General features: G+C 36.9%; 1 protein-coding gene across 1 annotated transcript; it reads left to right on the top strand.

Moving 5' to 3' along the window:
* The first annotated feature begins 595 nt into the window (after positions 1 to 595).
* CLIC2 (chloride intracellular channel 2) lies at positions 596 to 14,093 on the top strand. The gene is made up of 5 exons (XM_059384881.1): positions 596 to 702; positions 827 to 952; positions 11,817 to 11,923; positions 12,403 to 12,584; positions 13,531 to 14,093. Exons 1-5 carry the CDS (start codon positions 647 to 649, stop codon positions 13,690 to 13,692), a joined length of 633 nt encoding a protein of 210 aa, XP_059240864.1. The 5' UTR covers positions 596 to 646; the 3' UTR covers positions 13,693 to 14,093.
* The last annotated feature ends 1,449 nt before the right edge of the window (positions 14,094 to 15,542 follow it).

Raw genomic sequence — 15,542 nt, 5'->3', positions numbered from 1 at the left:
AGCACGAAGGACAAGGGGAGATGGAGAGGAGAAGGGAGTTGGGGGAAATTGGAAGGGGAGGTGAAAATATCACTTTTACAGAGAAAATGAAAGTTTGTCTTTAACAAATACTTCACGAAATAAGGAAATAAAATCTGCAATAAGCATATGGAAAATGCCTTTCAGGAAGGAAATTTGGCAGGATCTATTGAAATGAAAAATGCACTTGTTCTTTTTTACACATTCTCATTTTGAATATTAATTCCAAAGATATAATGTCAGAAGTGCAACAAATTATATGTCCAGATGTATTTGCTGCTGAAGTGTTCAGCGTAGCAAAAATTTTGGAATATCTGAAATGCCCATCAATAGGAAATGGTTATATAAATTCTGGTACCATATAAAATTAGCTATTATTATTATGTACTCATTAAACTCGTCACTTTAAATACAATAAACTTATTTGATTCATTATATCTGTCTGCCCATAGGTGGTAGGATCCATGAGATTAAGGGCTTCCAATTTCATCTCTAGCAACTGGCTCATTTCCCGGTAGGCACTCAATACATACTTGAGCAAATGAATGAATGAGGCCTTCCTTTATCTTAACAGGCTGGAAGTGATGGGGAGAGTATTGGAAACTGTCCCTTTTGCCAACGCCTTTTTATGATCCTCTGGCTTAAAGGAGTTAAATTCAATGTGACTACTGTTGACATGACCAGGTAAGAGAAATCAGGACATGTTTCATTCTGGAGATTGAAATCAGTAGACACCAATATAATGTTTGTGTTTGCGTATGTGTACTTTATCTAGAGGCCTAACTCTGCTTATTTTCAATAATCACAGAAAGCCTGAAGAGCTGAAGGACTTAGCCCCAGGTACCAATCCTCCCTTTCTGGTGTATAACAAGGAGTTGAAAACAGACTTCATTAAAATTGAGGAGTTTCTAGAGCAGACACTGGCTCCTCCAAGGTACAGCACTTCACATGATATTACTGTTTTTGAGAAAATCTATTTTATTGCCCTCTATTATAGATTGAGGATTCTTACTTCTAGATATCTAACTCTTTTTCACTGTTGGACTTCTCTTTTGCTGTTTTTCTAGAAATGTTTACTAAGATCCCCATGATTACTCTACACATGATAATAAAAATTTTTACAGTATTACTTATTTAATATATGTAAAGTTGTTAAAACCTTATTAGATGTAGGTAATATATTAGGAAAGGGCAAAGGATAGATTTGGAAACCTGGGAAAGGCAGGGAATTTCAGCCATAATGAAGCTTGGGGACATTTATACTGATAGAAATTAGACTTGTTTTATTGTAGAGCCCTCACAAGATCTTCAAATTTGAAATAGCCTTTGATTCAGTCTGATTTCTAAGCTCTATAGGTTGGGAAGTATAATGTCTATCATTTATAAACTTCCCCCTTGAACTTCAAATACATAAAAATGTTAGATGTAGGGGTGCCTGGATGGCTCAGTCATTAAGTGTCTGCCTTCAGCTCAGGTCATGATCCCAGGGTCCTGGAATCTAGCTCTGTATCAGGCTCCCTGCTTGGTGGGAAGCCTGCTTCTCCCTCTCCCACTCCCCCTGTTTGTGTTCCCTCTCCTGCTGTCTCTGTCTGTCAAATAAATAAATAAATCTTTTTAAAAAGTTAGATGTAAAATATCAAAGTATTTTTTAAAGATTTTATTTATTTTGGAGAGAGAGAGAGAGAGCAAGCAAGCAGGGGGAGAGCCAGAGGGACAGGAAAGGGAATCCCAAGCAGACTCCCTGCTGAGCAGGAAGCCCCACCAAGGGCTGGATCTGCCAACCCTGAAATCATGATGTGAGCTGAAACCAAGAGTTGGATGTTTAACTAACTGAGACACCCAGGCACCCCTAGAGTATTTTTTATATTCTTTATGTTGTGCCTTTTGTTCATTCCATAACTGGAAGCCTGTATCTCCCACTCCCCTTCACTCATTTTGCCCATCCCCCCACTTTGGCAAACAGCAGTTTTTACTTTGTATTTATAGGTATGTTTCTGGAGACATCACAATTTCAGACTTCAAGTTACATTACAAACCTGTAGAGATCAAGACAGTATGGTACAGACACAAAATGATGGGTATTGAGGAAGGTTAATGTTGTGATGAGCACTGAGTGTTCTATATAAGTGATGAATCACTAAATTCTACTCCTGAAACCAATGTTAAACTATATGTCAGCTAACTATAATGTAAATAAAAACCTTTAAAAAAGGAAATTTGAAAATTCAGAAAAGAAAAAATACACATAGATCAATGGAACTGAAGAGAGAGCCCAGAAATGAACCCACAACTCTATGGTCAGCTAATCTTTGACAATGCAGGAAAGAATACCCAGTGGGAAAAAAAGAGTCTCTTCAGCAAATGGTGTTGGGAAAACTGGACAGCCACATGCAAAAGAATAAAACTGGACCACTTTCTTATACCATTCACAAAAATAAACTAAAAATGAGTGAAAAGCCTAAAAAAATACAAAGACAAGTTTTTTCCACTGACTCCTTGACACACTCAATATATCATGGTGGAGCAGGAATGGGATAACTGGAATAAAAACTACCATTTTTTTAAAGGATAACAATAAAAGGGACACAATAATCACCTGTTTGTAACAGTTACCATTGTTAGGGAAACAAATGAAAGACTGTTTCTAAGTTTTGGCATTACAAATAATGTTAAAATATACTTTTTTTCTTTTTTTATTATACTTTTTAAAAAATTTATTTTACAGACAGAGATCACAAGTAGGCAGAGAGGCAGGCAGAGAGAGAGAGGGAAGCAAGCTCCCTGCTGACCAGAGAGCCTGATGTGGGGCTTGATGCAGGGCTCGATCCCAGGACCCTGGGATCATGACCTGAGCCAAAGGCAGAGACCTTAACCCACTAAGCCACCCAGGCTCCCAATATACTTTCTTTTTACAAAGCCCCCCAGAGTGGTTATTTTGTCTGCCATATTGCTAGATATGGAAGCCCTTTCATATAAACTTTATCTAAATTTTTTAAAGATTTTATTTATTTATTTGACAGACAGAGATCACAAATAGGCAGAGAGGCAGGCAGAGAGAGAAAGAGAGGAGGAAGCAGGCCCCCCACTGAACAGAGAGCCCGATGCGGGACTCGATCCCAGGACACTGGGATCATGAACTGAGCCGAAGGCAGAGGCTTTAATCCACTGAGCAACCCAGGCGCCCCAAACTTTATCTAAATTTTTAAAACCTGTTAGATACCTACATCAATCAAAATGGTGGAGTAAGGAACTCCAAAACTCCATCTCTCCATAAAAATAATGAATAGCTTGGGGGAAAATATCAGAATCAACTTTTTCAGAACTCTGGAATATAACCCAAAATTTACCAGAGCCAAGGGAATATTAATGCAGAAAAGAAGCTTAATTTTAGTAAAAGAGCCTTATGGGATTTTAGGTTATCTTACCATCTTCTACTCCTCAGTCTTTAACAGCCTTAAAGATAGCAGTCCACATTGTAGGTGCAGGTTTCTGGTAGCAGAGGACATGATATGGGATTTATTCTCAAATAAATATGGTTGTGTGTGATTTGGCCTGGTGGCACCCTGAAAGAGTAGGTCAAGGGTTTGTCTCTTTTCACCTACTTTACAGCTTTCCCGGGGCTGAGGCAGTTTCCTTGGGGGCATTCATGGAAGGCATTTAAAGGCAGTTGCATTAGTCCTTGCTACATGGGACAAGGGATAGTACTTGGGGAAAGCAATAGACAACTGAAAAGCCTGGGAAGAAACAGGCTGGGATGTTTGGGGGATACCTGCGGGAATAAAGGCTTCAAAACACTTTCATGTATTCTAGGGACTCTAGAAGTCCATGCACATGTCCAGGTTTAGACCTATGCTCATAAAAGACTTGAGAAGATCCTAAATTCTTACTTCTGACTAAACTTGAGACACCAGGCAAGCAGAAATTGAAGGCTAAACTGTAAACTGCTTACATAAGCATTGAAGGAGTGCCCCAACTCAGAGCAAGACTGCAAACACTGAAAGACCTTTCTTTCTATATTTGTTTGTTTGTTTTGGTTCTGGGAGTTTAATGAAATCTCTGTTAAATCAAAAACTAACCAAAGATAATGGGACAAAGATTTCAGTGGCCACACACAACAAAGAACATAGACTTTACTAAATCACTTCAGAAAATTCACTAAACAAATAAAGGATACCTGCAATAAGCAACAACAACAAATCCTGGGGAATGAGAGAATCTGATTTTCAGAGTTTCTACATTATAATATTTAAGTATCTAGTTTTCAAGAAAAAAATAAAGTTCATGCCATTTGCGAAGACATGGATGGAACTAGAGGGTATTATGCTTAGTGAAATAAGTCAATCGGAGAAAGACAATTATCATATGATCTGCCTGATATGAGGAAGTGGTGATGCAACATGGGGGCTTAAGTGGGTAGGAAAAGAATCAATGAAACAAGATGGGATCGGGAGGGAGACAAACCATAAGTGACTCTTCATCTCACAAAACAAACTGAGGGTCACCAGGAAGAGGGGGGTAGGGAGAGGGTAGTGGGGTTATGGTCACTGGGGAGGGTATTTGTTATGACGAGTGCTGTGAAGTGTGTGTAAACCTGGCGATTCACAGACCTGTACCCCTGGGGCTGATAATACATTATATGTTAATTTAAAAAAATAAAATACAATTCATGTCAAGAAACAAGAAAGTATGGCCCATTCACAGGAAAAAAAGAAATTAATAGAAATGTCCCTGAGAAAGCCCAGATATTTGATTTAATATACAAATATTTTATATCACCTACGTAAAATCTGTTCAGAAAGCTAAAGAAAACCATAGACAAAGAACTAAAGAAAAGTATAGAGCACAACCTCAACATAGAGAGAATATCAATAAAAAGATAGAAATTACTAAAAGGAACCAAATAGAAATTCTGGAGTTGAAAAGTACAATAACTAAAACAAACAATTCACTACCGAACTTCAACAGCAGATTTAAACAGATAAAAGAAATAATATGCAGGGCGCCTGGGTGGCTCAGTGGGTTAAGCCTCTGCCTTCAGCTCAGGTCATGATCTCAGGGTCCTGGGATCGAGCCCCGCATCAGGCTCTCTGCTCAGCGGGGGGCCTGCTTCCCCCTTTCTCTCTGCCTGCCTCTCTGCCTACTTGTGATCTCTCTCTCTCTCTCTGTGTCAAATAAATAAATAAAATCTTAAAAAAAAAAAGAAATAATATGCAAAACTGAACATAAGTCAATTGAGATTATCCAGTCAGGGGAAAAGGAAGAAAATGAGCAGAATCTCACATACCAGTGGAATACCATCAAATGTACCAAGATACACATAATGGGAATCCCAGAAAGAGAGAATAGGAATCGAGAGGCAGAAGAATGTTTGACAGAATAATAGCTGAAAACTTCCCAAATTTAATTAAATACATTTATCTATACATCCAAGGAGTTCAATGAATTCCAAGTAGATAAACACAAAGAGATCAAAAGCAGGATACATTATAATCAAATTCTCTAAAGCCAAAGCCAAATTTTGAAAGCAGCAAGAAAAAAATGACTCATCATGTGGAAGGGATCCTCAATAAGATCAACAGATGAAGGCACTGAGCTGACATATTTAAAGTGCTGAAAGGTGGAGCAGCTGGGTGGTACAGTCAGTTAAGTATCTGACTCTCAGTTTTGGCTCAGGTCCTGATCTCAGGGTAGTGAGATTGAGCCCCAAGTCAGGCTCCACACTCAGTGTGGAATTTGCTTAAGACTCTCTCTCCCTCTGCCCCTCCTCACTTCCTTCTGTCTCTCTCTCTCTCTCTGGCTCTCCCTCTTGCCCTCTTTCTTTCTCTCTCAAATAATCAGATAAATCTTTGAAAAATAAAATAAAATAAAGTGCTGAAGGAATAAAAGTCAACCATATTGGGCTAAACTATCATTCAAAAGTGAAAAGAGACATTAAGACATTTCACATAAACAAAAATTGAGGAATTTTCTCTGACATTTCTGTTCAACATTGTATTGGAAGGGCTAACCAGAGCATTTACAAAAGAAAAATAAATAAAAAGTATTCCAAAATGGTAAGGAAGAAGTAAAACTATTTCTATTTACACATGGCATGATCTTTCATATAGAAAATCCTTTAAAATCCACTAAAATACTACTAGAACTAATAAGTGAATTCAGTGCAATTGAAGGACATAGTCAATATACAAAAATCAGTTGTATTTCTTTACACTATCAATGAATAATCCAAAAAAGTAAATTAAGAAAAAAATTCCATTTTTAACAGTAACAAAAATAACAGAATACTTTAGAATAAACTTAAGGAAGGAGGAGAAAGAGCTCTCTGCGGAAAAACACAAATCATTTTTGAAATAATTTAAAGAAGACCTAAAAATTTTACATTTATATTAGTTTCTTAGGGCTGCCATAACCAAGTGCGATAAATTGGGTGGCTTAAAATAGAAATTTGTCTTAACAGTTCTGAAAGCTAGAAGTATAAAGTATGAAGTCAAAGTATCAGCAGGGCCATGCTCTCTCTGAAACCTTTAAGAAAAAGATCCTTTCTTGCCTTTGCCTAGTTTCTAGTAGTTTTCCAGCAGTCATTGATGTTCCTTGACTTGTAGATCTGTAAATCCAAACTTCCATCTTCACGTGGCATTTTCTCCATACTTCCGTCTTTTCAAAAAATGTTCTTTTTTAAGAACACCAATCATTTTGGATTAATGAACCTGCCTTACTCCAGTATGGCATTATCTTAACTAATTCCATCTGTAATAGACCTATTTCAAAATATGGTTACATTAGAAAGTACTTGAGTTGTGGTGCTTGGTTGGCTCAGTTGGTTGAGCATCTGACTCTTGGTTTCAGCTCAGGTCATGATCTCATGGCTTGTGAGACTGACCCCTGCATCAGGCTCTCTGCTCAGTGGGGAGTCTGCTTGAAGATTCTTTCTTGCCCTCCCCCCACAAAATAAATAAATAAATTTTTAAAAAATAAAGTACTTAAGTTTATGACTTCAACATATCTTTTTGGAGTGACACAATTCAACCCATTCAAACATCCCATGCTTGGGGAATAGATGACTTAATATTAAGATAGATAGAAATATTCTCCAGGGGCACCTGGGTGGCTCAGTGGGTTAAAGCCTCTGCCTTCGGCTCCGGTCATGATCCCAGGGTCCTGGGATCGAGCCCCACATCGGGCTCTCTGCTCAGCAGGGAGCCTGCTTCCCCCTTTCTCTCTGCCTGCCTCTCTGCGTACTTGTGATCTCTCTCTGTCAAATAAATAAATAAAATCTTTAAAAAAAAAAAAAGAAATATTCTCCAAAGGGATCTACTAATTCAGTGCAACCACAATAAAAATTCCTTTTTTTTTTGCAGAAATGAAAAAGGCAATGCTCAAATTCATATGGAATTGCAAGAGACTACAAATAGCCAAATTAGTTTTGATAAAGACAAAGTAGGAGGACTCACACTTCCTGATTTCAAAACTTACTACAAGTTTATAATAATCAAAACAGTGCATAAGAAAGGAATAAGTGAATGGAGGAGAGTTGAGAGTCCAGAAATAAACCCATACATCTATGGTCAATTGATTTTCAAGAATGCCAAAACCATTGAATGAGGGAAGAATAGTCTCTCCAAGAAATGGTGCTGGGACAACTAGATATTCCATTTAAGAGAATAAAGTTAGACCCTTACCGCACACCATAAATAAAAATTAATTAAAATTCTATCAAAGAACTATATGTATGGGCTAAAACTATGAACTCTTAGAAGAAAACTTATATGTAAATCTTCAGGGACTTGTGTTTGGCAATAGAATCTTAGATATGACACCAAATGTTTAAGCAACACAAGAAAAAATAGATTAATTAGAATTCATCAAATTAAAAACTTTCAGGCATCAAAGAACACTATCAAAAAGAGTGAAAAGATAACCCACAAAATGGGAGACAGTATTTCCAAATCATGTATTTGATAAAGGTCTAGTATCCAGAATATATAAAGAATTCTTTCAATTCAACAACAGAAAGGCAAACAACCTAATTTTAAAATGGACAAGGGACTTATGTAGACATTTCTCTAGAGAATATATGCAACTAATGAGCACATGAAAGATGTTTAACATCATTAAACATTGGGAAATGCAAATCAAAGCCACAATGAGAAAAATAAAACACAATGAGATAATACTTTAAAGCCACCAAGATGGCTCTCATAAAGGAAACAGAAAATAGCAAGTGCTGATGAAGATGTGGAGAAATTGGAATTCTCATACATTGCTAGTAGAAATTTCACCATAGCATTCTCGTATGACCCAGCACTTCCAAAATCAGGTACACACTCAAAAGAACTGAAAACAAGTATTCAAACAAAAACACATATGCAATGTTCATAGCAGCACTATTTGCACTAATCAAAGGATGAAAACAGCACAAATATACATCAACTGATTATTGGATAAGGAAAATGTGGTCTATCCATACAATGAAATATTATTCAGCCATAAAAAAGAATGAGGTAAGGATAGATACTAGAATATGAATGAACCTTGACCATAATACTAAATGAAAGAAGCCAAACACACAGGCCACATATTATATGATTCCATTTACATAAAATGCCCAGAATAAGCAAATTTATAGACACAGAAAGATTAGTGGTTCCAGGGGCTGAGAGGAGGAGTAAATGGGGAGTACCTGCTTAACAGGAACGAGGTAGGAGTGATTGTTGCACAAGCCACTAAATTGTACATTTTAAAGTAGCTCAGGGCGCCTGGGTGGCTCAGTGGGTTAAGGCCTCTGCCTTTGGCTCGGGTCGTGATCCCAGGGTTCTGGGATTGAGCCCCGCATCGGGCTCTCTGCTCAGCGGGGAGTCTGCTTCCCCCTCTCTCTCTGCCTGCCTCTCTGCCTACTTGTGATCTCTGCCTGTCAAGTAAATTAAAAAAAAAATCTTAAAATAGCTCATGTAGTTTTATGTTATGTGAATTTTATCTCAATTTAAAAAACAAGATTAGGCTTTTAATTGAAATTACACTGGATTTATATTACTATTTGAAGAAATTTCATTTTTATGATACAAATGATTCCCATCAGAGAACATGATTTGTGTATTTGTTTGGGTACCATCTTATTATATTTTTATTGAGATATAATTGTTTTATTACATTGTGTAAGTTCAAGATACACAACAGGTTGATTTGATATTTATATATTGCAATATGATAACCACTGTAGTGTTAATAAATATCTCAATCACATTACATAATATTTATTATTATCATTTCTTTTTTGTGGTGAGAACAATTAAAACTTTGTCTCTTAGCAACTTTTGAAGTTTATAATAGCGTCTTGTTGACTATAATTACTATACTGTGCTTATTTATCTATTAGTTGCAAGTTTTTACAATTCAGACAATATCTCCTCAATCCCTCCACCAAGGTGCCTCCAGTAAACTATCACTTGACTGTTTTTTAATGAATATTATAGTATATGTTGCATATAAGCACTACAACTCCTTTAGCTATTCATCCACTGATTTACTTTAGGTTATCAACCTAAGTGCCAGTCTTATGTTCTTTGATAAGATTTTGTCTTGTTATGCTTTTCTCATACTGGCTCTCTACCTTTTCTATTAAGTTATTTCTAAATATTTTATACTTTTATCAGTATTGTAAATGGAATATGCTACTAATATCCATTTCTACCTGGTTATTGCTAGCATGGAAGACATTTTTTTTTAATGTTAGACTTATATTAGCCACCTTCCCAAAATATCTCATTAATTCTAGTAATTTTTCCTATATTTTCCTGGGTTTTCTAGGTATATAATTATATTGTTGCTTCTCTTCCAATTATTATACGAGTGCTTTATGTTGTCTTTCTCAACTTGTTAGAACCTCAAAAACAGTATCTACTATAAAAGCAATTGTAGGTGTCTTAATTTGAATCTTTTTTTTAAGTTTTTATTTTTTATAAACATATATTTTTATCCCCAGGGGTACAGGTCTGCTGTAGGTGTCTTAATTTAATGTAAATGGTTTTCAAGTTAATGTAATTAACTTGTTCCTTAATATAATGTAAATGGTTCTAAAGTCACCATTTAGAATGGTTTTTTGTTTAATTTGTTAGTGCATTCAGCACCATGTTGAAGAGTAGTAATGATAGTGATTATTCTTATCTTGTACTCATTTTAAGGGAAATAGTTCTAACATTTCTCCATTTATAGGGTGCTTGATGAAAGTTTTTGATGGATACATTTTATCAAGTTAAGGAAATTAATGAATTAGTTTAATCATTCAACAAATATTTACTGAATACTTAGTAAGTGTCAGATATTATTCTAGGCACTTGGGACGCATCAGTGGTTAAACCAAGCAAAAACACTCTGCCCTTGTGGACCTTACGTTCTAGTTGGGGAAGACAATAAACAAACTACTTTAAAGCAAAACAAACTACTTTAGATGATGCTAAATACTAAAAACAAACAAAAAAAAAAACAAGGCAGGGAAATAGCAAGTGTTAAGTACAGGGGGAAGGGTTGCAATGTTAGATAGGGTAGGCAGAGGAAGGCCTGACTTAGGAAGAGGGGGAGCAGGTCATGGTCATGTATGAGGGAAATCACTCCTTTTAAGGCAGACAACGTGAAAACGACTTGATGTGGAAGCTTGTCAGGCCTATTTGAAGAACACCAAGGAACTAAGTTCCAAGTGAAGTGAGTGGGGAAGAGTAGGAGGAAAGGAGAGCAGAGCAGTAAGGTTAGGGTTACTGAGAGGACTCGGGGTCTGAGTCCGAATAAGATGGACACACTGCAGGATAATAAGGAGGGAAGAGACATGATACAACTTACCTTTTAGCATGATTGCTTTGGCAGCAGGTAGAAAATAGTCGAAGAGTGTGGGGGACAAGCAGGGGAGTGGGGAGAGTAGTCAAGAAGCTTTGGATCAGTCACGGGGCAGTGGAAGTGGTGAGAAGTGGATAGATTCTGAGTACATTTGGGAGTTTATGTGTTTTCTTTTCAGATTTTTATTTAAATTCTATTTAGTTTACATACAGTGCAGTAATGGCTTCAGTAGTAGAATTCAGTGGTTCATCACTTACATACAATACCCAGTGCTCACCCATTGCCCTCCTAAATGCCCATCACCCATCTAGCCCATCCCCCACCCACCTCCCCTGGGTAAGCTGGCAAGAATTGATAAGTAAGTAAGTAAGCTGGCAAGAATTTGAAAAGTAAACTGGCGAGAATTGCTAATACATCAAATATGGATATGGAGAGAAGAGAGGAATGTCCTGACCATTTCTAGTTGCTAACGGAATGTTTTTTGTGAATAGGAATTGATTTTCATTGAACTCTTTTTCTGCATCTATTCATGATCATATGGTATTTAATTTCTTAATGTGGTGAATTACATTATTACAACATTTTAGAGGATACTCTATATTCCTTCATTTTTTATGTAAGTTACAATAATTTAAAATCATGTTTTTCCTATGACTTATCTTTGAAAATGTATTACCAACATATCTCCTGCCAAATAGGCTTTTAGGAGCAAGTACAGAGGACCTAACTGCCATTTAAAATATTGTTTCTACAAGTTAATGAGCTTTGAATTCTCCACAACTGGCTTCCCAGTGAACTTAAGAAATTAAGTATTCTGTTATTGGGAGAAATATATATTTCCAATGAGACATTCCAGGGCCTTCCATGTCCAGCACAATTTCCCCAAACCTCCATCCTCAGTAAAGTGCAAGCCAGGATACTTGGTCCCTAACTTGTTATGTGTGAATAATCATAGACTGATGTTTCTTTTTAAGGTATCCACACCTGAGTCCCAAGAACAAGGAGTCCTTTGATGTGGGCTGTAACCTCTTTGCCAAGTTTTCTGCATACATTAAGAATACTCAAAAAGAAGCAAATAAGCGTAAAATACCTTTAAATTTCTGTTTCTCTCACACATTTGCTGACTCTCACAGTCTCACTCAGCTAAAATGGGATTTTCCTGACTATGTAGTATCTGTTGGGGAATACACTTTTCCTCTGATTCTTTCTTCTCTCCTTTGAGATCCCTTTCCATGAAGTTTTATTAAATTTAGAACCCTAGACTCAATAGGGCAACTACTAACTTAGCTCAATTAGAGCATTGATATACCAGGAGTGAACTAACTGCAGGACTGTGTACTTTTAAGGTTTCCGAAACCATAACATCTACCACAAACATTCTTGAATAGGTCTACTATCTTCTGAGTTATGAGAGCTATTAGTCTCTGATTCCACTTCTGACTCTTCTGTGTTTAGTAATAACATGTATGTAAAGATGTCTAAATGTGTAAAAAAGCATATTGAGAATGTATTCAGTCATGAAGACAAAACATTAGTAACCCTATGACTTCTTTGCACCAGATTTTCAAAAATCTCTGCTCAGAGAATTTAAACGTCTGGATGACTACTTAAACACTCCGCTTCTGGATGAAATTGATCCAGACAGTCCTGAGGAACTCACAGTTTCCAGAAGATTGTTCTTGGACGGGGATCAGCTGACACTGGCTGACTGCAGCTTGTTACCCAAACTGAACATTATTAAAGTAAGCCTTTGTAAGGCATGCTGAATGGTTTTGGGAGGGGTTTGGGAATTGACCCCATGAAACACAGTGACTATTTAGTGTGAGATTGTTAGATGATGGTTTTGTCACCCTTTTTCTTCCCAGAGGAAAAATCCATAATGATCTTTTCTGGGAACCATAAAAACTTCTTGCTTCTTCTGAAATCAGAAGGTGTTTTCTTATCTTGTCTTATCTATAAAACAAGGGTAATGTTACCCATTTCATGGAATTGTTGAGAAAATTAAATTAAGGCATGTAAAATGCTTAGAACAGTGTCTGAATCATAGCAAATGATAAATAGTGTGAGCTACTAATTTTATGATGATTTAATCACTGATTTAATAAATTCTTATCAAACAGAACTTATTCTGTCACAGATCCTATGCCAGACAAACAGAACACATAAAGAGATAAGACATAGTTGGGACCCAGGGTGCCTGCGTGGTTCAGTCAGTGAAGCGTCTGCCTTCGGCTCAGATCATGATTCCAGGGTCCTGGAGTCCAGCATCGGGCCCCTTGCTCAATAGGGAGCCCACTTTTCTGTCTGCCTGCCGCTCCCCATGCTTGTGCCTGTGCTTCCTCTCTCTCTGAGGAATAAATAAATAAAATATTTTATAAAAAGACATAGTTGGGACCCTAAGCAAAGTCTTAGTCTAGTGGAGAAATATGTGTTCTTTTTCTGTGCTTTCTTCTAAACATACTAATAATTAAGTACAGCATAAATATAAATGTGATTACACACACATAGCTTTGTCTACCTTTGTAAACGAAACATTAAAGCAGTAAGTCCAAGATTTTTAAGCTTATTTTTTGTGTAGATAACGTGTCCTTAATGATCGTGACTTTTCAGATATGTTTCTACACATTAGGCATGTCACTGATGTCTTTTACTACCAACTGTTTTTTTTTTTTTCCCCCAAAACCCTAGGTTGCAGCCAAGAAATACCGTGACTTTGACATTCCAGCAGAATTCTCAGGAGTCTGGCGCTATCTTCACAATGCCTATGCCCGTGAAGAATTTATCCACACATGTCCTGAAGACAAAGAAATTGAAAATACCTATGCAAGTGTGGCTAAACAGAAAAGTTAGGACTTTTTTAGTAGAAAGGCTCTCTTTTCACTTATCATATTATAAAGGTTTTTGAAAATAAGAATATGGAAAATACTGTTTCCTCTACTCAACTCTCATGAAAAGAATGCCGTATTTTCTGTATCTAGTCAGTCCAAACTATCTTCTCACTGTGTATTTTTAAGTTCCTTATATATTCACTTAATTTTCTTTATTCCCATGGCATAACTACTGCAATCTTAAATCACATGGAAAGTATCATGATCTTTTGCTATTTAATTGAATTATTAGAATGCATCATGTGTAAGCTCAACAGATGGCTGAAGTTACAAATGACATAAATAGAGCCACATTCTTAAACTGCTCCTTAGAAACACTTCTGTTTAAATCATTAAAACAATTTTACATTTTTGTTAGTTTAATACATGGGTGAATTTATTTCTGGTATGAATAAAAAGTCAGAGAGTAAGTATATCAGAGAGGCAAATCCTAAAAGAATGACTTTTAACATCAGCTCTAAAAAGAGATTAAGACCAACTGGTGGGGCGCCTGGGTGGCTTAGTGGGTTGAGCCTCTGCCTTCCGCTCAGGTCATGATCTCAGGGTCCTGGGATCAAGCCCCGCATCAGGCTCTCCGCTGGGCGGGGAGCCTGCTTCTCCCTCTCCCTGCCTGCCTCTTTGACTACTTGTGATCTCTCTCTGTCAAATAAATAAATAAAATCTTAAAAAAAAAAAAAAGATCAACTGGTATTAGAGTGGCATTAAATACCTAGAAATATGACTGCCTCATAGTCACACATAAGAATATGATCTTTACGGCCAGGCTATATTGTTAAATGAGCAAGTATTCATTAAATAAAACATAATAATGATATTTATTTTTTTAAAATGTTATTTATTTATTTGACAGAGAAAGACATATAGAGAAAGGGAACACAAGCAGGGGGAGTGGGAGAGGGAGAAGCAGGCTTCCTGCTGAGCAGGAAGCCCAATGTGGGGCTCGATCCCAGGACCCTGGGATCATGACCTGAGCCTAAGGCAGATGCTTAAGGACTGAGCCACCCAGGCGCCCCCATAATAACGATTTTTAAAGAAACAAATATATGGTAAAGTCTCGAAGTAAACTGGACATTTTAGTCCATAAAAATAAGAAGGAAACTAAGAAATTTGACTAGCCAAAAAGTATTGTTGCTGTCCATAAAACGATAAGGCACACTGTCTTTAAAGAATAATGTCAAAGATTTGTATAGAATTTTAAATCTTCTATTACTATATGTACTCAAATTTACATGTTAAAATAAAATCACTCAAATCTGAAAACAAAAGCCGAACTTGGTCCTTCAAAGGAGAAACAAAAGTTCAGCCTCAAAAAAGGAAGACACCATTGATCAATGGAACAGATTAAAAAATCCGGAAATAGGGATACCTGGGTGGCTCAGTTGGTTAAGCAGCTGCCTTCGGCTCAGGTCATGATCCCAGCGTCCTGGGATCGAGTCCCACATGGGGCTCCTTGCTCTGCAAGGAGCCTACTTCTCCCTCTGACTCTGCCTTCCACTCTGTCTGCCTGTGCTCGCTCTTGCTCGCTCTCTGACAAATAAATAAATAAAATCTTTAAAAAAAAAAAAAATCCGGAAATAAAACCACAACTATATGGTCAATTAATCTTTGACAAAGAAGGAAAAAATATCCAATGGGAAAGGCAGTTTCTTCAACAAATGGTGTTGGAAAACAGCAATATGCAGAAGAATGAAGCTGGACCACTTTCTTATACCATATACAAAAATAAATTCAAAGTGGATGTGAGACAGGTAACCATTAAAATCCTAGAGGAGAACACAGGCAGTAACCTCTTGGACATCAGTCACAAAAGCT

The sequence above is a fragment of the Mustela nigripes genome, chromosome X (genome assembly GCF_022355385.1).
Source record: "Mustela nigripes isolate SB6536 chromosome X, MUSNIG.SB6536, whole genome shotgun sequence".
NCBI classification, from domain to species: Eukaryota; Metazoa; Chordata; class Mammalia; order Carnivora; family Mustelidae; genus Mustela; species Mustela nigripes.
The sequence above is the reverse complement of the archived record's forward strand: the minus strand, read 5'-3'. Positions and strand labels throughout refer to the sequence as shown.